The sequence below is a fragment of the Rattus norvegicus genome, chromosome 3 (genome assembly GCF_021556685.1).
Source record: "Rattus norvegicus strain SHRSP/BbbUtx chromosome 3, alternate assembly SHRSP_T2T, whole genome shotgun sequence".
In the NCBI taxonomy this organism is placed as follows: Eukaryota; Metazoa; Chordata; class Mammalia; order Rodentia; family Muridae; genus Rattus; species Rattus norvegicus.
Window position 1 is genome coordinate 109,486,848 of NC_141536.1, and position 22,731 is coordinate 109,509,578.

At 39.9% G+C, this 22,731-nt stretch overlaps 1 protein-coding gene across 1 annotated transcript; it reads right to left on the minus strand.

Moving 5' to 3' along the window:
- Slc30a4 (solute carrier family 30 member 4) lies at positions 1–22,127 on the minus strand. The gene is given in 7 exon segments (NM_172066.2): positions 1–4,007; positions 4,636–4,770; positions 5,581–5,686; positions 6,392–6,596; positions 8,048–8,201; positions 13,888–14,034; positions 21,471–22,127. Coding segments are annotated over 7 exon segments (1,293 nt in total). The 5' UTR covers positions 21,862–22,127; the 3' UTR covers positions 1–3,852.
- Between the last annotated feature and the right edge of the window lie 604 nt (positions 22,128–22,731).

Below are 22,731 nucleotides of genomic sequence, written 5' to 3' on the forward strand. Positions count from 1 at the left end.
TTTAGGTGGCTGTACATTGTAAGTTTTTAATAAACCACAAGGCAAAACAACACTTTATTTAATAATCATATAGGAAATTTCATTTGAAAATTACAAATACAGTACATATACAAAGAATCTGGTCTTCATTACACAGATAAACCCCAGCTTCAAAATCTTTCTAAAATCAATCATTTGCAAAATACTTGGTTTTTGGAGGGGCATACAGGAAAGTATATACAATTCCTTAAACTGTGATATGGCTTATTAATCACATATTTATTTAGAGAGGCAGACAGTTTCCAAATATAAGGTTTCTCCTGGGTAGAAAAGGGGCATCCTGGCATGTTTCAACTTTGGGTTCCATTTATTTCGGGGTATTCTTAATTGCACTATTTAAATGGACACTGCCATGGATTTAGCTGGCAAGGTCTCCATAAACACTTACCAATCTTAACAAAAATCAGAAAATGACTGTTGATCTCCAACAAACATTCTGTAACCAAGAACTCACTGATGTGTTGCCTAAATGGAGACACACAATACTGAGGAATTCCCACAAATTTTTCTCTCTAGTTTGCATGCTCCCACTAACATCACAAACAATATATCTACCTGTAGAATCAAATCTGCAGCCCTGGTCCATAGGATTCATTTGACAGACCTGGAGTTGGAATTATGAGTTTGCAAATGGTGTTCTGGCTACAGAGATGTTAAGTCAATTATCTAGAGATCAGACTTGCTCCCTCCCTCAGGACAGTAGCTAGTGAGATGTCACTGATCATTTGTAACTAAGAGGGTCCAAAGATGAACTGAACTGAATGGTATTATAGGTATATAGAGTGGCACATTCTAGACCTTTCAGTTTACTACCTACAAGGTAGTCAACAGCAAACGAGCTCAGAGTCTGTGAGAGCATCATATGATGATGAACCAATGGTTATAACTACAGAAAACCAGATGGAGCTGAAGTAGGCTTCAGGATCAAAATCTCTAAGTGTGCTTGCGGACTGGCACTGTGAGAACCTCAAAGGTTCACAGTAGCTGCTCAGTCTATTTCTGTCTCATATTCTCTACCATGTTCCCATGCAGAAATCCTGGTCAGGGGATGATCTGAGGTTTTAAAACCTTTCTCACCTGGAAACGTATTTCTAAGTATTGGCTGAAAGTCTCTGAAAAATGGAGAGAAGCTTGTGTATCTCTCTGATCTTCACTGTGTCCACTGTGGGAAGGATCTCCTGAAGACAAATACTGGCAAGTGGGTGACCTGGGCTTAAGACAGAACACTGAGAGTCATATAATCAGGAAATATATCATAGAGGAAAATGAAAACCTCTACCCCAAACTGACAAGAAAAATGGTAAACCAAGACATCTAGTGATCTGCTAAACAATGCGGATGGAAGCTGTGAATGTGAAAATCTATGCTCACATTAAGACCTTTAGCTGTGGAAGTTAACATAGCTGCCAGTAAGAAGCACAGTAGCTCCAGTTCTGCCTATTGAGTATGCTTACTCAACTGCATTCTTGGTCTTCTTCAGACAGCAAGACTGTTAGTCAGACAGTCTTCCTAAAACAAAAGACTTCATGGGCCCAAGGTGTGAAATACAGGTTAATGTCTACAGTAACTAATTATCTGAAATACTCCTTAGAACATACTGCCGTGGAGAAATGCCATGGTGTTTCCCAGTACAAGATTAGCACTATATCTCCCAAATCAATTCAGATCCTGCTTTTTGCAGAGCAAAGAGTTTTCATAGTTAACTGAGAGGCTGTGCCACGGTGCACTGTGTCTCAATGGGGGAAAGACAGGTCAAACCTCACAGCTGTGTAGTCCCTGATGTAACTGCTGACTTAATGTCTTTCCTCTATGGGTTGACAATTTAACTCATAAGGTCTACCAGCTTTCCATCTTGTGGACCCAGTGAGGCACAGAGTCTAGGTCCTGCTGCAAGGTGAAGTGCAGAGACCTCAGGCATCCCACTTTACGTGAATATGACAGTTAAGACTTCCAGAACTGGTCTTAAGGACTAAGTCAACATGAATATCCGGATATACCCACACTATGGTAAAGGGTTGTTTACAAGAAATGAGCTCACCCAATGTGGGAAAATGTTAAGTATAAAATGCACACTTTCCTTTTCCCCTAGATATCAAAAGGCCACAAATGCCCAGGCAGCCACTTAAATGCCTGCCATCTACTCAGGTTAATCATTGTTTTATTTATATTCTAAGAAAATTTGAAGTTCAAATATTTATAATTTTAAATGGACTTACAATAAAAGTTAAAGTAAACTTTTTGTTTTTTTCAAAGTAAACTTTGAATTCAACACATACCCATTGAGTTTTATGGAGTAACACCAGCTGTTTTTTGACCCTATTTCTTATTTTAGTTTTACACACAGAGAATGTCTCAACTTCTCACTCTTCATTTACACGTCTCTTGGATTTCTAGAACTTCACAACCTGTTTGGGACAGTGTTACTCCACTCTGATTCTGAGGAGACAAGAGCCATCCACAGTGTCTAAGCTGAAAGGAGCTCCTATCAAAGCAACTGCTGGGAATGAAGCATGAATATTCATGACTGTCTCTTTAACACAACTGCAGTCAGCTGCCTTCCCTTGAGCTTGGAAATATTTACGCTGCTTCCCAGACAGTTTTAGTGTCCATCCTTATTTCAGTTCTTCTGTGCACATACATGGTCAAACAAAACTAAACAAGACAAAACAGAACCTTTTACCTTGTGTTTTCTCAAAGAGCTTTCTCCACCCAACGCCTTTGTATCTTTCTGCTATGGCATTATTGTAAAACTTCAAGATTGTACCTTGGGAGTTTCTGCAATCTGTGGAGAACCCCTAGCCTATATCATAACATAAATTCTCTCTGGAGTAACGAAGGTACTCCAGTGGTAGGTGTTACTAACCTCCGTCTTGGCCATTTGTAGGTACTGGGGAAGATGTCCACAAATGATACTGAGTACACCTGAGAACAAGGTGCTAAGCAAACTTACTAACAAACGTCGGAGTTCTAAGGAGCACACTGGACAACTGCTGAAACTCTGTTGTCTCTTACTGTCCTAAAACAATTCTACATAAAGCACAGAAGTGATGTTCAGGAAGACAGAATCCAAAACTCCACAGCCTACCACTTGGCTTCTCTGTTTAAGATCATCATATGGTAAGGGAATTTGAGGTTAAATCTAATTTCTGCCATTCGTAATTATATTAAAGTTTTCCTACATAACTGAAGGACAGTGACGGCATAATGTGAATATTTCAGACAAGATTACAAATAATCAAAAGTGTTGAGATTCAAAATCCAGTACTATCTGGAAAATCTGCTTATAAGTTATTTGTGAAATAAAACAGTTCTGAAACACTTAGGAATACATGCTTATTCCATTTTCTGGATATAAATATTTTCTGAAATCTGTTGAGGGCTAATTTTTATAAAAAGAGAACACAATTCCAGAAACTGGATGCCAAGATTACACATAGACAAAAATCTCAAATAGTTCAACACTGAGTTTGCTAGCACTGACTTCATATAAAAGGCTCGAAAAAAGTAGTTTTTAGATGCAAATACTGAATTCTGAGTCTTCCTGTACATGTTGCGTACTCTGTCAAATTAATGAAGTATGGTCTTGGATTGTCTTCTATGAGGTATCTTCAGAGTTACAGCTCATTCTGTAAACAGTACTTTGGAACTTCTTTGCCTGAAAATCATGCAAATATCAGTCAGAACAGAGTCTGTTTTGGGGAGACTGGGGCTTGACATGGACACAGCTGTCAGGGACTCCATTAGGTTTGCGTTTATTGCTCTCAAGTCTGTGACTGCGGGATAAATAAGGCTGTAGACCCCAAGGACATAGAATCAGGTACTGGAACTTTGACAATTTGCACAAGTTCTGGTGGCTTCCTGTCTGTAGCTCTGGAGCTGAACAGTGCACTTGTACATGCCGAATGTGTTCAGCAAGAGGTGCTTAGCTTTCGACTGCACTTCCTCCCATTTTGATGAACTTCCGGGAACTGCAATAACAATAAAATATCAAATTATTTATTGTGCATTGCCTGACATTAGTAAACGAGATACAGAGAAGAAACCACAGCACACTACAAGCATATGCTCATCTGACGCCTCCCTCTCTAAGTCCTTCCAAGCCCAGAACAGCTTCTCAGGATCTCAGTCTTTCAGTCCATGCTCAGTGGAGAATGTTACAAACAACTGCAAGTCTCCTGCTTAAAGACTTGCATGGCTTAAGAACCAAGTGCACATGCTATTTTGATTTTAAAAAGCCTCCAATCTCTGAGATGATGTAAATAAGAGTTTGGCTTTTATTATATAAAAGATGACATAGCAAATCTATGTAATGTCTTTAAAATGGAGACAGGTATCAATTTGTAACATCTCTTAAATAAGTAAACAATTTAAATGTCGTTATTTATTTATTTGGAGTTTCAGGAATTAAACACACGGCCTCATGCATGGTAGGGCCAGTGCACAACACTGAACTGCCTTCCCAGCCCTTGTTACCCTTTGATCTGCAATTCATCTTTTGAAGAGCCTCCTCCCTCCCTAAATCTTCATACATATGATAAGCTCAGATGCTGACTCATAGGACAGAAGCCTGTCCCCATGAACCCATGAGCAACATACTTAGCTGCATGTGCACTATGGCAGTGGCTTTTCCAGAAGTGAGAGACCAGATATTCAAATCTTCCACAGAATATACATCTTCTATCTTCATCAACGACTCTTTGATATAGTCTACATTCAAATGGCTCGGTACACCTATTAGTTTGGAATATATAATTTGTAAGTTTACTTTGGTAGGAAAAGTTTTAAGTCACATTTAAAGAAAACAAATGGCTTTGTCAAATTCAGTTCCAATGAATTCATTAAGGTATGTTTATACTTTAAGATAAATTATGGACATTCTTACAAAAATATAGGAAATATACAAGAGATCAATACATACTTTTAAAATGTCAATTCTCACTAAAATTGAGTAGCAATCAAGTTAGAATACTTAGTTTAATCTTAATAAGTTAGGATAGAAAAAATTATTCTCCTTCTCAACATGGTTTTACTATGTAGCCCTGGCTAGCCTGGACCTCCCTATGTAAACCAGGTTGACCTTGAACTCATGGAGAGATACTTTCCTCTGAGTCCTAAGTACTGGGATTACAGGCCTGTGCAGTTATGCACATCTTAGAAACAGTTGACATAAGCTATTGCTGAAAACTTTTGTCTTCATGCTCTCAGGAAGACAAGGATGCCAAAAAAAATTACAAAGACACAAATTAAATGAAGTGAAGGAATCAAATAAACCACAAGTTATAACTGTGCCAAGAATTAAAAGCTGCACTCTTTTCCTAGCCGGAATGACACTGGCTGTCAAACATTTTCTTGTGTGTAAAGATCCTAACTCAGCAGACTGTCTGCTTTACTTGCTGGAAGGGTTAAGTGCGTGACTGCACTGCTTCTTGTTATGTACAAGTGAACATCAAAATGCAAGACATGACTCCTGTCCAGGGCGCCTCTGACTCAAGCTCTCCCGGGAAGGGTAACCCACAGTGGAGGGTATTGGTAAGTGCTTACCTTCCAGTATTATCACTACTGTGTCCCATATAATGCGGAGCGTTGTGAATGCCACAAGTAATGAAAATATATACGTACAGATGGGGTCAGCAATCTTGTATTCTGGCTAGAAGGCAACAGAGCAAAGTCGTGTGACTACAGAGACAGACATTAACATACTATAAAGTGGAGCAAGACACTGCTCTTTCTCTTTCTTTTTTTTTTTTCTTTTTTTTTTTTCCCGGAGCTGGGGACCGAACCCAGGGCCTTGCGCTTCCTAGGCAAGCGCTCTACCACTGAGCTAAATCCCCAACCCCTGCTCTTTCTCTTTCTTTACCAGGATTGGATTCTGTACTTAAGAAACATCTTTACTCTTTAAGATTGTTCAAATGACTTGTCTCCTGTGTCTTTTCTAGAAGTTTAATCATTGTATCTATTCTCTTCTGTGGCTTCTCTGAATCCTTCACTCAGAAGCATAAGATATTAAAGCTGGAAAGAACTGAATCAGTCATTTGGATTGAAATATTCATACTGAACAGGACTGAATTAAAATTTAGAGTTGCTGCAAAGATGAGACCCTCAGTGCATAGCCTGTGGTCTAATGGCTCAGTGATAAGGGTTAATTAACTGTTTTACAGTGAAAGTGCTATTAAAGCTAACTTCAGGTGTCAAGGCAATGCCATTGCGCTTCCTGATAGTAAGTAACTGCACCAACTAACCTTACACCAGTGAAGAATGACTAGAAAGTCTGTGTCCAGTACATTGATAAGAGACAACTAACTTTTTAAATACCCAAATTAAGTAATTTGAAATAGGAAGTGCACAATTTTACCTTGAATCGTATGATGTATGCAGCTATAAGCACACCAACACTTTGTACCAAATCCCCCAGGGCGTGTACAAATGCAGCTCTCACGGCCAAGCTGTCCTGCCCATGGCTGTGTCCACTAGATACCATGCTCGGAGAATTTGAAGGTAGGGAGTGGGAATGAGCGTGAGAATGGTGGTGACCGGACTGGTTCAACAGAAACCCCATTCTGTTAAAAATGAAAGAAAACATATTATTTCTCTAAAATTACTGATAAAACATTTATTACTATTCAGACAGTAATGGAGCAATCCAGAGCAGTCATTTAATATGGATTTAAGCACCTGTTAAACAGCAAACACTGTTTAAGGTTTATGGAGCTTACGTTCTGGATGTCAGAGGTGCAAGCAAATATACATTGAGACAGAGCCAGTTAATGTGAAATGCCTTGGAAACAGCTTTGTATACAGCGCTGTGGAAGTTGGAAGATGAGGGCCAGGTAAGTGGGGAGGGGGTGGGGTAGGCACAGAAGAGCTCTCTCAGACTTCATCTGAGCAGGGACTTGAAGAAGTCAAGAGCAGATGGTGGCTCTATATTCTAGGCAGAGCAGCCGGCAAATGCCTGAAATGAAAATTTGCTCCATGCACTTAAAAAGTATGATACTGTGGCTAAGGAGAGCAATGCTAAGAGGGAAATAGGAGGGCTGCATGGATTTTATTTAAGAATGCAAGTGTTGAAATTTCTGATTTTTATTCCAGATTTGAATAGAAGCCATTAGACAGTGATTTGTAAACTAAGGCCACCAGACCATATTTGGCTAGTTTTAAAGATAGTTTTATTAGATACAGGCACACATATTTGTTCACACAGTGAATATGGCTGCTTTTGTTTTTAACATCAGTGTTCTGTCACTTCAAATGAAACTGTGGCTCTCAGGGTCTATGATACTAATCAGCCTTTTTGTTGTATTGGAAGTGCAGGGATCAACTAGGGCCTCGTGCACACTAGGCAGTGTTGGATTGCTAAGCTCTACCACAACCCATCTGTCCTCTATAGAAAGTCAGCTAACTTCTGCTTGAAACGATTAAGGATGAAACATAGTTCAGTAGTTTTGAGAAGGAAAAAGTGATTTTAAGAACTAGCTAACAGAAGGGGTTGGGGATTTAGCTCAGAGGTAGAGTGCTTGCCTAGCAAGCGCAAGGCCCTGGGTTTGGTCCTCAGCTCCGAAGGGGGGGAAAAAAAAGAACTAGCTAACAGACTAGTGAGATGGTTCAGCAGGTAAAGATGCTTATTGCTAAGTCTGACAATGTGAGTTTGATTCTTGGAACCCACGTGGTCAAAGAAGAGAAATGACTCCTGTAAGTTGTTCTAAGACTTCCATGTATGCACAATATGATGTATGTGCTCCCCATACACAAATAAAATAAATGAACAACCCCCTTAAAATGTAGGTATCATAAAAGTATTAAATATTAAACAACATATTTGGTTCTACTCAAATTCCTTAGTGTTAAACTCTGAGTCACGTGGGCAAACTAACAAGTTTTAATGCTCTATTTTATTATACTTCTAAGTAAAACTGACTTACTATATTTTTAAATATGAAAATATTCCATAGTCTGAATACATGCAGTGTGCAATAATCTTTTAGCTCATAGTATGTGAAAACGTTGTGCTTACATCACATTAACTGCAACTCCAACAGCTGCAGTGATGAGCATGACATCGCCATTGATTTCATAGTTCATATGGATGGTTCTCTGCACAGCCTCGTATAAGAGGAATCCCATAAGTACATACACCAGCATGACACTGATCATGGCCGACAGAACCTCTACAAGGGAAGATGGGAAATGCAGGCAGCTTCAGCACAGCAGTTACACTTCATATCAACTAAACATTGTTCAGTCTTTGACTTACATTTTCTTTCCTCTATGGAGGAAAAGCACTGTTATTTTTGTCATACAACATTTTTCTTACTTAAAGTATTTAGCAACTTGAATAATTTAGATCCTTAACTATTTCATCCCCATCCTTTATTCACATCTCTATTCAGAAGGCAAAACTGATACAGAGAAAAAGAAAACGTGACCACAGACCACTTTTCTAAACTAAATCAATTAAAAGAATGCTAGCAGCTTGTGTTGTAGCGCAGCATAAAGCCCTGGCTTGGTCTCTAGCTCAGTTTGGGTCTGGAGGTGCATTTGTAACCTTGTCACTCAGGAAGTAAGGTCAAATGGATCAGAATTCAAGGTCATCACCCTCAACTGCACATTGAGTTTGAGACCAGCCTGGGATATAGGAGACTTGGTCTTAACAACACAATAACAAAATGAATAACCCACAGGAAAAATGGGTAAGAAGGGGAATAAGTAAGGAGATAAAGAGTAATTCATCATAGGAAGAAATGGACAAATTCTAAATGATAATTACAATAAAAGAAAATCTTGTTTTATTACTTTGTATGGGTGTTCTGCCTGCATGGATGTCTGTGCACCATGTGCTTATGTGGTGCTGGCAGAGGCCAGAAGAGGTCATCAAATCCTGTGACTAGAGTTATAGATAGCTGTAAGCTACCATGTGGGTGCTGGGGATTGAACTCCAGTTCTTTGGAAGAGTAGTCAGTGCTCTTAACTGCTAACTATCTCTCCAGTCCCTAAAAATTCTTGAAAAAAATTTCTTTTTGAGATAGTGTTTTTCTGTATAGCCCTGGCTGTCCTAGAACTTGCTCTATAGATTAGGCTGGCCTCGAACTTGGAGATTTGCCTGCCTCTGCCTCAGGAGTGATGGGATGAAAGGGTTGTGCTACCACTAGTTTGAAAGGAGATTTTTATGAAAGTTCCATATTGTGTAGTGTCATAGTACTAACATATTTGCTACTTTATATACATAAAATTAAATCAGTCTATTTGGCTAAATTAAGCAGCTAGAAGAGAGTAAGCATGAATGTAAGCTTTCTGTTAGATCACTTGGGGATTTTGAATTTGTTTTGCTTTGCTTTTAGACAAGGTCTAAAACATTCCCAGGTGGCCTGTACTTTGCTCTGTAGACCAGGCCAACAGCAAGTCCCAGTGATCCTGCTGCCTTTGCCTCCCCAGTGCTGCCATTATAGGCACGTGCCACCAAGGACACTACTTCACATTTTTGAAATAAGGTCTATCCTGAACTTGTTTGGTAAGTAGCCTGGGCAGGCCTCTTCCTTCATCCTCCTAAGTGCTGCGATCACAGGTGTGTGACACCATGCTGAGCCTCCTAGGGTCTTTACTGGGCTGTCAATTATCAAGGCATAGCACATGGTACATTTCCCATATGAACTAAACAGTTTGCATCTGAATGGCTAGTAAATGCTAAAAGAAAATTTAAATGGCATAAAACATAAAATATACAAGATTATTAAGTTTATTGTACTATAAAATATCAAAGTTATCGTACATTTAAAAATGTGCGAACATGCCAAAGTAGGAGCATCAAAGATTGTGTAAAAGTACTGGACCCTTTGCTATTCTCTGACACAGTGTCTTTTCTTTATCTTTGTAGCATTTACTATACTTTGTGATTATTTTGTGTCTAGGTGCACACAACAGTCACTGTGTCTCCTCACCCTTATTCACTCATTCATTAGTAACCAGTGGGTACTCATTCAGTCAATGAATAACTGTGTCAACAAAGTAGACCATGCACAATAGAAGCATACATGTGTTGTGGGTGTTGCATAAATTACTGGTCTAGTATAAGAATTTGCTGTGCTGGGCTAGAGAGATGGCTCAGTGCTTAAGAGCACCGACTGCTCCTTCCAGGGGTCCTGAGTTCAAATCCCAGCAACCACATGGTGGTTCACAACCATTTGTAATGAGATCTGATGCCCTCCTCTGGTGTGTCTGAAGACGGCTACCGTGAACTTACATATAATAAATAAATAAAATCTTTAAAAAAAAGAGTTTGCTGTGCTAGTACTATGATGTCAATAATGAGTATATTTCACTAGAATTACATGGCATTTGTCTTTCCATTGTCACAAAGAACTAAGCAAATATCCAAGGTATGTTCCAGAGATCTATAAAAAGGAGATGAACACGAGATTTCCTCTCTTCCACTTTCTTTTCCACTCTTTCCTGCCTTCTTCCAGATAGGAAGAAAACTACAGAGGGGTGTGTTGGATTTACGTAGGCCTTCCAAACTAGTGTTTGTATTTATCTCAGCCAGAGATCCTAACTGCACTCAAACTGATGTTATTGGGATTTTCAGCAGCTCATGGTCCAGAGTCTGTCTTTGGGCTTCCCCTCTTTTATTCTAAATCGCTTTTTCTACTTCTGCTTTCTTATCACTCCCTACACCACACTACAGTGCCAACTATGGTCATGCTGACTTACAGTTATCCAGTGTTAACCACTTCAGTCATGCCTTCCTTATGCCTCAACTTAAATTTCCATTTCCAGCAAGCTCTAGAACTCAATTCTTTTCCAGTAAAAGTTCATGTGATGTGATTAAATTTGCAATAAGATGTGAATAGTAAAAGGCACAGCTTTTGAGATAGGTAGGAGGAAGCTGTTAAAATGAAATGAATCACAACTAGGCAGAAGGGTTATTATTATTTTTTGATGCTTGTATGATGGAAATGCTTTCTGTTTCTCTAGGATTAGTGGATAAAGCAACAGACTACACAGAATCATCTCTAGTCAAATGTTGCCCAAGGCACATCTAGCTGGCTCTGACCATGATCTCTGCTCAGCAAATACTATGAGCAATACCTGTGCCACCATCTTGCCATTAACAGGCTGAGGATTTAAATGATCATATCATAAACACTGCTTTCTATCCTAAACACAAACAGTGCTGCTTAGTATAGTCTTTACATCAGTACGGTCCCCGAAGATCTGGAAGAACCTTCACATAAACAGCCAATTACTAAGATAATCTACACAGATAAAAGTAGAAAGGACAAGCCAGATGGGAGTTGCTGTCTTCAGAATGACACACTCCCTTAGAAGAGAATCATTTTCCTCCTAAAGATTTGTGGGATCTCTCTCATCGTGGTTTCATTAAATCCTGTTTTATTAGTTCTCAGAGTAAAGGGACATGCCCATAATCAAATAAATCCAGACACTTAAATACATACAACACATAAGGCTTCAGTCCTCTCTTTCTCTCTCCCCACATATACCTGCTGCTGTTGTAGTATAAATAAAGAAACATCAGAATGATTTCATACCATCCACAGCTATACAAGAAGGAAAAAATCCTGCAGTGCTTAAAGAGACTGTGGTGATAGCCCTAAGAGAAGAGTGCGGTGACCCTCCCACTCATTTCCACTGGCCCTCAGCATTTCTTTTCTTCTAAGGAGTACACATACTGTTTTACCACAAAATGTAGACCATTAACAAATAATGATAAAAATTAGCTAAAAATTTTCAAGACTGGATGTTCCAAAGAATTTATACCAGCCTTTCTGTATACATACGTACATACGATTAAATTCTTGAGTTTGTTTTAACTTTTTTCAAAGAATGAGTGAAGTGGATTAAATAATGAATGAAGATTCCTTTTGAAGTGCTAGGCACTGTCCTGAATTCTTTCCAAATAGTAATTCACTTACTGCCCTTAATAACTTTATGAGGGAGACACTATTATTAGCATCCTTTACAAACAGAAAATGGAAACATGAAGATGTTACAGAGCTTGCATAAAGTCAAATTGGTAGTAAGTGAGATAGCCAGGATTTGAATCAAGCTATTGGTTTCTTTGTTTTCTCTCACAGGTGTTTAAAACATCAATTAAAAGGCTACCATCAATAAACTCTAAGAGTGTGTGTGTGTGTGTGTGTGTGTGTGTGTGTGTGTGTGTGTGTGTGTGTGTGTGTGTGTGTGTGTGTGTGTGTGTGTGTGTGTGTGTATAGATGACTGTTAAGACCAGAGGCAGCTCTTCACCTTGACACTGAAATTGCAGGCAGCTGTTAGCTGCTCTTGTGGGTGCTGGGAACTAAATTCCCCTGGAAGAGCCACACATATAGGACTGGAGAGATGGCACAGGAATTAAGAGAACAGGCTGCTCTTCCAGGGGAGCCAGGTTCAATTTCCACTACCCACACGGTGGCACATAACTGTCTGTAACTCCAGGTCCAGAGGATCCGATGCTCTCTCTGGCCTCCCTGGGTACCAGGCATGTAAGTGGTGCACAAACATACATGCAGACAAAATGCCTATAAACATAACATAAAAATAAGTAAGTCTTAAAAATCAAAGAATACTGTTATTTAAAAATAAAAATTAAAAAGAATAGTATGCACTCTTGAGACATCTCTTCAGCCCCAGAAAAATGTTATTTCTAAGAGCAAAGCGATCTACACAACAGAACATGACAACTGCAATTAAACCAGGCTGATATTTACTACTACAGATAGTGTTTGATTTGGTTCATTGATAAAGTGCCAATTTTTAATAACTCTAGCCCTATTTTCTGCTTTCTTAGTAGATTCTCAAGGCAATATCCAGTTGCAGATATTTGCACCCAACCAATCAACAGAAAATGCTGACCCCTGTAGTTGAATTAGGGAAAGCTGGAGGAAGCTGAGGAGGAGGGTGTAAAAGAACAGCAGTCTCAATTAACTTGGACCCCCGAGATCTCTCAGACACTGGATCATCCACCAGGCAGCATACACTAGCTGATATGAGGCCCCCAACACATATACAGCAGAGGACTCTGGGGTTTGGGTTCAGTCAGAGAAAATGCATCTAACCCTCAAGAGATTGGAGGCCCCAGGGAGTTTAGAGGTCTGTTGGGGTGGGTGGGGTGGAGACATCATAGTGGAGGGGGGGTTTGGGATGTGGAACAGTAGGAGGTGGGCCGGGAGGGGACTAGAATCTTGAGTGTGTAAAAAAAAAAAAGCCAAAGAATATCATTTTTATCTCAATTCTTTAATGTGCATTATCAAGTGCTGAACTTTTCAAATCTATGATCTACAGATATGGCCTGTCAGATAATAGTTCAAATAGTTATTTTATGTATTTTTAGAGTAAGTTTAAAGTCACAGCAACAGTAAGAATCAGAGCTATGTAGGCAATAATATAGATTTTTAAAAGTCTTTAAATGAAATATTATGGATGCATTTGCTGAATTACATTGATACAGTGCAGTCACATAGCATATGTTGAACATATGATGAAATGTTTAAAATGGGCTTCAGTTGAAAATTTTAAAGTAAAAGAAGCAGTGAATGCTTATTAATGAGTCACTCAATTAGTTTTGCTCAGGTCAGTAAACTGGAAGTAAGCCTCCTTGTTATGGCATACTCAGGCACACGAGACATTTGAAGAGTAACTATAACCACATAATTCTGTACAAACTATTTAGTGAGGCCTAGCGGGGTTTTCCATGGAAGATAGCTTTTTGGGTAAGTCTCATTATTTATTTTCATTTCTTTGTTCAAAACCATTATTACCTTAAATATTTCAGTTAATCGGTGTCATAGTTCATTATGGCTTTCCATTAAGATATTGTAAATCAAATAAACTTAAATTACCTACCTAGGCGATGAAATCCAAAGGTGAATCTTCTGGTTGGTGACTTTGAAGACAGCCACAAAGCAAGAAGAGTGAGTATGATGGCACTAAGGTCAGTTAGCATATGAAGTGCATCTGTCATTATTGCTAAGCTATTTGCCATGTATCCACCTGGGAGAAAGGGAAGGAAGAGTAACTACAAAAAGTAAGCCATCAAACTCAAAATGTGTAACATCCTACAAAAAAAAACAAAAAACAAAAAAAACCCTGTTAACTAAATTTCTATCCTGATACAACTAAATCAAGGTATTCTAAAGTTTCATGAAAAATAGTATAGATGTCATATCCTTTAATTTATATGAGAAGTGTTCCAGAAAATTGTATCAAAATCTGTGCATGTTCAAATATCTTATATAAAATACCATATTTGCACACACAGCCTGTACATATAAACCTATACATAATTTACATTATTTCCAGATTACTGATACCATCTAATACAATGTAATTATTGCACTGCACTATTTAGGAAAATACTATAAGAAAACAATTATGTATACATTCTATATAAACATATATTTCAAATATTTTCCAACTGAAACACAGGTGTAGCACCTGTGGACATGGAATCTGTAGGTATGGAAGGACCACTGCACAAATTTCTGGTGAAAAAAACCCATTTCTATTAACAGGGTCTTCAAAGTGTTCATTACTTCATGAGGTTAACCATTAAGTTGGTGGTAAAAACAAAAGCAGGATGCGACTTTTGCTCAACTTATTAATTCTATGAATACAGTGAGTTAATAGCAACAGTATCTAAATATTACAGCCAAGCAGAAAGAAGGTATGCTTTCTTTTATTCAGGAAGGGTTGAACATGAAATGACACTGAAGAATTCTAGAAAGTGCATACTAGCAACAACCCAAAGAGTAAAAATTAGCTTAGCTTATAGTTATACAGATAATAATCTCTGAAAAGAGGAACAAAAGATATTTAGAAGCTATGGTGTAATTAATGGCATAGGAATAAGTATGGTGTGTGTGTATGTTAGACTTTAATGTCCCCGCCACAACCCATGCTGATCTCCATTATGGGGTATTAAGAGGGTGGAACTTTAAACCGATGGCTGGGTGGTAGTGTTAAGTGATACGCTAAGGGCAGAGCCTTGTTTCAATAAAACTATGACTTTAAAGGAAAAAGAGATCTGAATGAGGATCATCTTCCTTATCATGTGACCCTCAGTACTACTTTGAGACTATGAAAAAGACCTCAACAACTGCAGCCTCTCGATCTTGAATTTTCCAGTCTTCAGAAACACAAGGTAAATATACATTTTTGCTTTATAAATTACTTACTCTGTGATATTTAGTTGTGGCAACATAAGACAATATGTATTAGGGTCTGGAACAGTCTGTGATTTCAGGCATCTACTAGGGATCTTGGAATATATTCCCGTGTATAAGTGGGAAACAAACACAGAGTGTTGTATGTATGTATGTACATGAACACACACATACATTTTCTTTTTTCTCCTATCATTAATTTTATTCTATTCTGGGAGAGTATTTTGATTCATTTTCTATTGTTAATTGATGATTGATTGATTGATTAGCTGAGACAGTCTCACTATGTAGCCCTGGATGGCCTAGAACTCTCTATAGAGAACAAGGTGACCTTGAACTCAGAGATCTGCCTGGCTCTGCCTCCCAGACACTGACATAAGGCATGCATTACCATGATTGCTTCTCATTTTCTAAATTTTCTATGAGTTTTTGTTTTCTAGTTTCTTTTATGTTTTTATTGTTCAACAGGTTATTTTTTTTCCTTTACCCTGGATTTCTTTTTGTAGAACAAATTGTTCTTTTCTAGATATATGATCTTATCTCTGAGGATACCAATTATATGATTATAAAAAATGGTTTTTTTACTAGCTTTCCTTATTTTAGCCTTCTTGGTATATACATAATTCCAGAGGCACTGGGGACAACTGAGTCTGGCCTGCTTAGGATGCTCTATAGCTCAGTTGTCTTATGTGTGGGTCCAGAGGGATGAATTAGCATCCCCTGTGTTCTAATAAAATGCAAATGCTGGCCAGTTATGGTGGAGCATGCCTTTAATTGTAGCACTTTGGAGGTAGAGGCAGATGCATTTCATTGAGTGTGAGGCCAGCCTGGTTTACATACTGAGTTCCAGGCCAGCCAGGGTTACAGAGGAGCAAGACTATCTGAAATACACCCATGAATACATGCTCTGTACTATCCCAAGCCTCCATTATGAGGCCTTCTGAGGTTGGGACTTATGTTCTCTAATGGCTGCAATGCACAGCAAAAGCTGAGGACCAGGGTTGGGGATTTAGCTCAGTGGTAGACCGCTTGCCTAGCAATCGCAAGGCCCTGGGTTTGGTCCCCAGCTCCAGAAAAAAAAAAAAGAAAAGAAAAGAAGAAGAAGAAGAAGAAAAAAGCTGAGGACCACTACTGTGGTGTGGCCTGAGCTGGTTCTCAGCTGGGGTGCTGGTGTTTTTGAGTGTAGTAAGTCAGTTAACTCTGTTTCTTTTCCAGTTTCCAAGATTTTTGCTATTTTTCTTCTCTTTCGTTTTCCCCATCTGTGTGGACTTATTCCCTCCCCCAGCAAGGAAAATCCCTTTAATGCAGTTTAAGAGATACACTGAGATAGGGCAAAATTAAATACACCAGTTCTTTACCCAAAAGTCAATCTGTATATCTTTTATGTTTTAGTTCCAATGAAGGAAACATGTAAAATATGTTTTTGTTAACAAATCCAAAGTATATCTTAGTTTTCATCTAAAAAGCTCTCTTAACTTCTTTCCACTTTGAAATATAGTAGTCGGGGGTTAGGGATTTAGCTCAGTGGTAGAGCACTTGCCTAGGAAGTGCAAGGCCCTAGGTTTGGTCCCCAGCTCTGAAAAAAAAAAAAAAGAACCAAAAAAAAAAAAAAAAAAAGAAATATAGTAGTCTTCCTTGCCCTATTCTGAAGCATGTACTCCAAGACACCTGGAATCAAATAATGTATATATATTATATATAAATGATATATGCACATATAGATATTACACACTTATGTGTATATGCATTAACATATGTAATGTGTATATATTTACAGTTATATATGTATAATATGTATATACATAATATATATTATATAATACATGTTCAAATCCAAGATAGAGTTTAGATTACTAGCTAGGCACAGGAAGAAAGCAACATAGTAACTAATAATAAAATAGAATGTCTGTAACAATACACCATAATAAAAGTTACGTGTGGACACATTACACAAAGAGATGATTCATATCCTGGACAGGATGGGGCAGGACTCTGAGATTCCATTATAATACCCACAGCAGTGAACAATTTAAACATGGGTTGTTTAGTTCTTGAATTTTCCATTTAATAACTTTGGATAAGGCTGTTGTAATCAATTAAAACTGTAGAAAGTAACATCAATGGTAAGGAAGGGGGCAGATGTAGTTTGTTTCTTTGGATTTTGGAACACCTGTTTGCCTCCGTTTGATTTCTTAAAGTTGTTCTTCAAGATGTGGGTTCTCAGGTAGCTTTGCCTAATTTGGGGGCATCATCTACTATGCCGGTCCATTTTCTAAAGCATGGGCTCATATTTACTAGCCTACCAGACATTTCCCCTTGACTAGTCTTCATAAGCATACAAGTAAACGTGTTTAAAACAGCCTTTGAATCCATACCCCAATCTTGCTCTGCACTCTCTTTCGTCTTCAAAATGATGTCTCCCTATGTCTCTATCTGATTAAAGAGAAACTACGTCCCATCCCTCACCAGCTCTCAACTCCCATGTCCAAATGTGACAGTTCTGTTCATATTCCCTGGACACTGTTTCTCTCTAACAGGACACTTTTCTGTATCTACTCTTGTTTGTTTCTAGTCAGGAGCTCTCTGAGACTGCTCTCATTCTTGTACTCCCATTCCTTTCTTCACAGAACATCCATGATGATCTTTTAAAAAGTCACTCTCCTACAAGGCCTTCACCAGCTTCACTGAATTAGAACAACTGCACTCATTCAATGTGGTCTCTCAGGACTTGTTTATCTGGTCCACCTGCCTCCCTCCTTTATGCCAACCACACTCCAGTCACACTGGTCTTCTTTCAGCTTCTTAAAAGAACTGAAAGTTTTGGGACCTTTGTTGTGCTGTTTTCTTTGCTTGGATGACTCCTAATATCCTTTTTGGTGCTTCTAAATGCTCTATTCCATGCAAAAATGGTATCCCACTGGTTAGTATGATTATTTTTTTCTTCAAAGAGCTTAAGAGTATCCGAATTTAAAATGTAATCCCTTGGTTATTCAAGTAATGCTTGTCTCCTATATTAGCTAAAGAGCCTCAGATAATAATAAGTCTTGTTCTCCATTAGATATTTAGAACATGCAGGACAGTGCACACAAATTAACACCTAGGTACTTAGAAAGGAGACCTGCTGATGGGAAGGGAGGAAAGACAGACACTGTTCAATGTCAGGAGCAAGTCAGAGGAAACCAAGATCCAAAATCAAGCTTGTCTCTGAAATCTTCAAATGATTTTTTATTGTCCCATACTTCCTACAATAAGATGATTTATTTCTATGTCCTTAGTTACATTTTAATAACTATACTAGAGCCAGTATAACTCTAGGTAACATTCTGAGCACTACAGTTCCTACCATATCTTATTATTTAACAAAGAGTCTATATTTGGATATTAAATCAGTATTGGAAAGGAAATACCTATTGTGGTTTTTGAAAAATTTTTACTGAGTAAGAGCCTCTGGAAATGAGACGTCAAGATAATTAAATATTAAGTTTTACTGAAGTGAAATTATATCTAAATTAATTTCAAGGGAGAGAATTATGATTAATGTGACTAACTTCAAATACTCAATATCAACTTCAAAAGGTCTGAATGGTGAGTATTTTCATAATGTTGAGTTTGAGAGGTTCCTGGATCTTAGTCTGCTGAAGTCATGAGATCATGTTCTTACCATCTTCGCATTTTATAGTACACATTTATAATTCTCCACAGAAGAATTCCCTAAATAGAACCTCTGTACCACCTTCTCCAAGGCTCAAGGAACATGTGGAAGAGGGAGCTGAAAAAAGTTCAGAGCTGGACGTTGAAAAGATCTGCCACAAAAAGATGTCTACATACGACAGAGCTCTTGCACCCATGGACTTGGTGCCACTATGGTTACCTGAACAAGACCTGCAACAGGTTTGTCCTTGTCAACATTTCAACCAGAAAGAGAGAGGATTTATAGGGCTGCACCTCTTCCTAAGGGACTATTGATTGACAGTCAATGGTTTCTGGGGAGAAGGGTGTCACTCTCTTCAGTGGTATAATACTGTTTCCCATGCTTCATAACTAATTTTCCCCAATGCTCACACTAACTGCCCCAATTAAAGTCAGTGAGTGGGTCACATAAGCAAGAAAAGAGCAAAGTAGGAGCCTTGTTGGGAAGAGGGTTTCAGTGTGAAAGGGAGCAGGGATGTGAGAGGGGGTGTATGTAAAATGGTTAAAATTCATTATAAGCAAGTGTAAAATATTGAAAAAAATTTAAAAATATAATTAAAAATTCAACAAAAGTTCATTTGACTATGTCTAACTTGTATCATTTACTGCTTTAGGTATTAGGGTTTCAGCTTATATTTCAGTCAAAAGAGTAAACAAATAAAAGACATGGAAATAAGATGCAGAGGTGGATCCCAACAGTCAAGAACGAGTCTTTCAGGGGTGTCTTTTGAAATGAACTGTGAGTAACAAGCATCCAAGGGACGATCTGGGAAAAGGCAGGAACATAAAAGCTCAGGCCAGAGGGAGGTTAGAGAGGCTCAGAGGTTAGGAGACTGGCTACTCTTGGCTACTCTTGTTCTCAGCACCTACAGCAGGAAGTTAACAACCACCCACCTGCAGCTTCAGCTCTAGGGGATCTGAAGCCTAGGCACCTGCACTCACCAGCACATACTTACCCTCCAATCACCCACACCCTCCCCACACAGATACAAAATTAAAATTAAGTAAACATTTGTGAAAAAGCTAAAAGATGGCTGAAGTACCACAGCTAGTCTACTAGTGGGCTGAGAGGTAACTGAAGACATTAGAACATGGCAGATACAGTTTGTGTTTGCTATGCATATGTTTATACTGGTGTGTGTGGATATGTACACTCCTACGTCCACATGTGTAGAGTGTTCACCAGTCTATTTCTTATTATATAGTCAATGAAAGTTTGAAAACCTTTGAGGAATCTACTCTCATGAAAGAAAGCCTTAAGGGCAGGAGAGAGGGAGACCGGAGAAAAGAATGATAATCAGTACAGCTGGATTCACACTGAGGAAGAAAACAATATGGGACATCAGGCAGAGAATGTACATGATTCTTCTACACACAACATTTTAAATCTGGGCTGCCAGGTCTCTTCTTGTTTTGGGTTCATCATAAGAGACAACATGAGACAACATCTCCTCTGTCACTTTATAAGCTGCCACTAAGAAGTTGGCAGTTTGTTCTCTACGTGCATACTGCATCCATGGATCCCAGAGATCATGAATGGAAATCACCTGAAAAAGGAACACTGCCTCACCACTCGCCATTCATGGACTTGTTCTGCTCGTCAATCTCTCAACGATTCAGAAAATCGAGTATTTATATATAGCATCGACTTTGTATTTTGTAGTCAAAGTGATTTCCAAATGATTTAAAGTACAGAAGATGTATATGTAGGTTATATGCAAATAATTGCTTCGTTTTATGTAAGGGACTTTTACATAAGGCATCACTGGATGAGGCAACCTGAGATTCAGGTTTCTAGAGGGGACTTTTGGAAACAATCCACCTTGGATATGAAGGAACGACTATAAACTAATGTGATAGTAAAAATAAGGTCAAAACTAAGAACCTTAGTGTGAGAAATTATTATCTGAAATCATTTAAAAACTGAGAAAGAAAACCTAGTTCCTGCAGCTGTTGGGGAGAGCTCTCGCTCACTGTAGATACTCCTTTTCATAATGAACTTTTAGTTGGCTGTATGGAGTTTTGTAAAGCCCTTGGCTAGAAGCTCATGAGGAAATGGCATAAATAGCATCAAATAACCAAAATGTAGACAGAAAGAAAAGTCTGGTACTGTAGATGGCTCTCTCATTTCCCAAGAAGATTCCTCATAATCTTATCCCATCAGAACCCCTGTGTGTGAAAATAGAATGGTGTTCAGTAACGTTCCTTAGATCTATAAAATTCTGATTCTAATCAATGTCAGAATTATTTTAGACGTTGAAAGATTAACTTGGCGTCTTATCAGAATCTGTAAAAGGAGAAGTTATACGATAAGCAGTCAAGATAACAGCCTAAACCCTACGGTAAATGGCACACTGTTTAAGGGGGTTACAGGATATACCTGCAAGCTATCGGTGGGCGCTATCGTGGGCGCTCACGGGAACCGCACTTTGGAATCCCGTGTCCCTTTCATATTGACCTGCGAATGCTTCTAGATACTCCACAAACTTCCTGAAAACAAAGTTTCAACTTCAATTTAGGCGTAGCTAACAGCTGGACAAAGTCAAAGGAAAGCGAGTCGGCGACACAACTCACCTACAAGCTCTCCGATCATGAAAAGCAAGTAGAGGACGGCAGCGATGGTCAGCCTGGTCTTCACCTTCCTCTGCTTCAGCAACTCGCGCCGTTTGCTGCAGTTGTCACAGGGGTCCATCTTCAAACTCAGCTGACTGTTGGTCAAAGGTAAGTCCTGGTCCAATAAGGAGTCATCGTCGGCCTGGAGGGCCGGGTGCGCCCCGTTCACAGGCCTTTCCGGGGCTTCCGAGTCATCGTCGGCCACCACGACTCGAAGTTTATTAAAGCGCGAAAGCCCCTCGTCGCTCACCTCGTCCGAGAAGTCGAAGGCGCTGGTGTCATTTAAGAACAGCGGCGTGTCGTCTTTCCTCAGCAGGGATTTGAGGCGCTTCCACGCGCCGGGGCCGGCCATGGCAGCGGAGGGCGGCCGGCGACTCCGCCTTCACGGGCGCTCGGGCTCCTCAGGGCAGCGCGGCGCGTCCCTGCCCATCGTGAGGAGAACGAGACCCGCTACTGTCGCCGCGCCCGGCCGCGCGCCAGCTCTGGACCCGGCGGCGCTCGGCTACCTGCTGGCCGCCGCCGCCGCCGCCGCGCATCCCCGCTCGGGAGGCTCGCGCTGCTGCGACCCGGGCCAGGGACGGAGGCCGAGCCCAAGCCGCTGCACCCGCCCGCCCCGCGCCGCTCGGAGGCCGGCCGCGGGGTCTGACAGGCCCGGCCTCCTCCGGCCCCTGCGCGAGGCGGCGCGTGCGCCCGCGAGGCGCGAGGGGAGGGGTCGGCGCGGACGCGCAGGCCGCCGCTGGGGGGCGCGCGGAGGGGGCGTGGTCGCGCGTCGCCCTCCGGCCCCGCCCTCAAGGCCCCGCCTCTCGGGCTCTGCGGTCTCGTGCGCTCTGAGCCCCCGGGTGTCCGTCGGAAAGGTCCCTCCGGAGCTATGTGTCACTGCTCGGAATTCCCTCTACTGGAGATGGGTCTCGGGAATTTAAGGTCCGATGTTGGTTATGGATGATCCTTGGAAAATGTCCTTTAGTGCTGTTTTCTTATCAAGTGGGAATCCCGGTGGCTTTTCTTCTTGCCAGATTGGCAAAATTTGACTTAGCTTGGTCAAGAGTCTAGGACAAGACTGTGGTGGTCAGTAGTTCTATGGCTTGCTTTATATTTCCCGTTTCTCAGCAAATGTGTGTCTTCCTTCTGTGTTCACTGCTATGCACCTTGGACAAAATTGTGTGAACTTATTTTCCTTATGTTTCATCACCTTCTCAAATGTCCTCAAGACTCAAGATTAAAG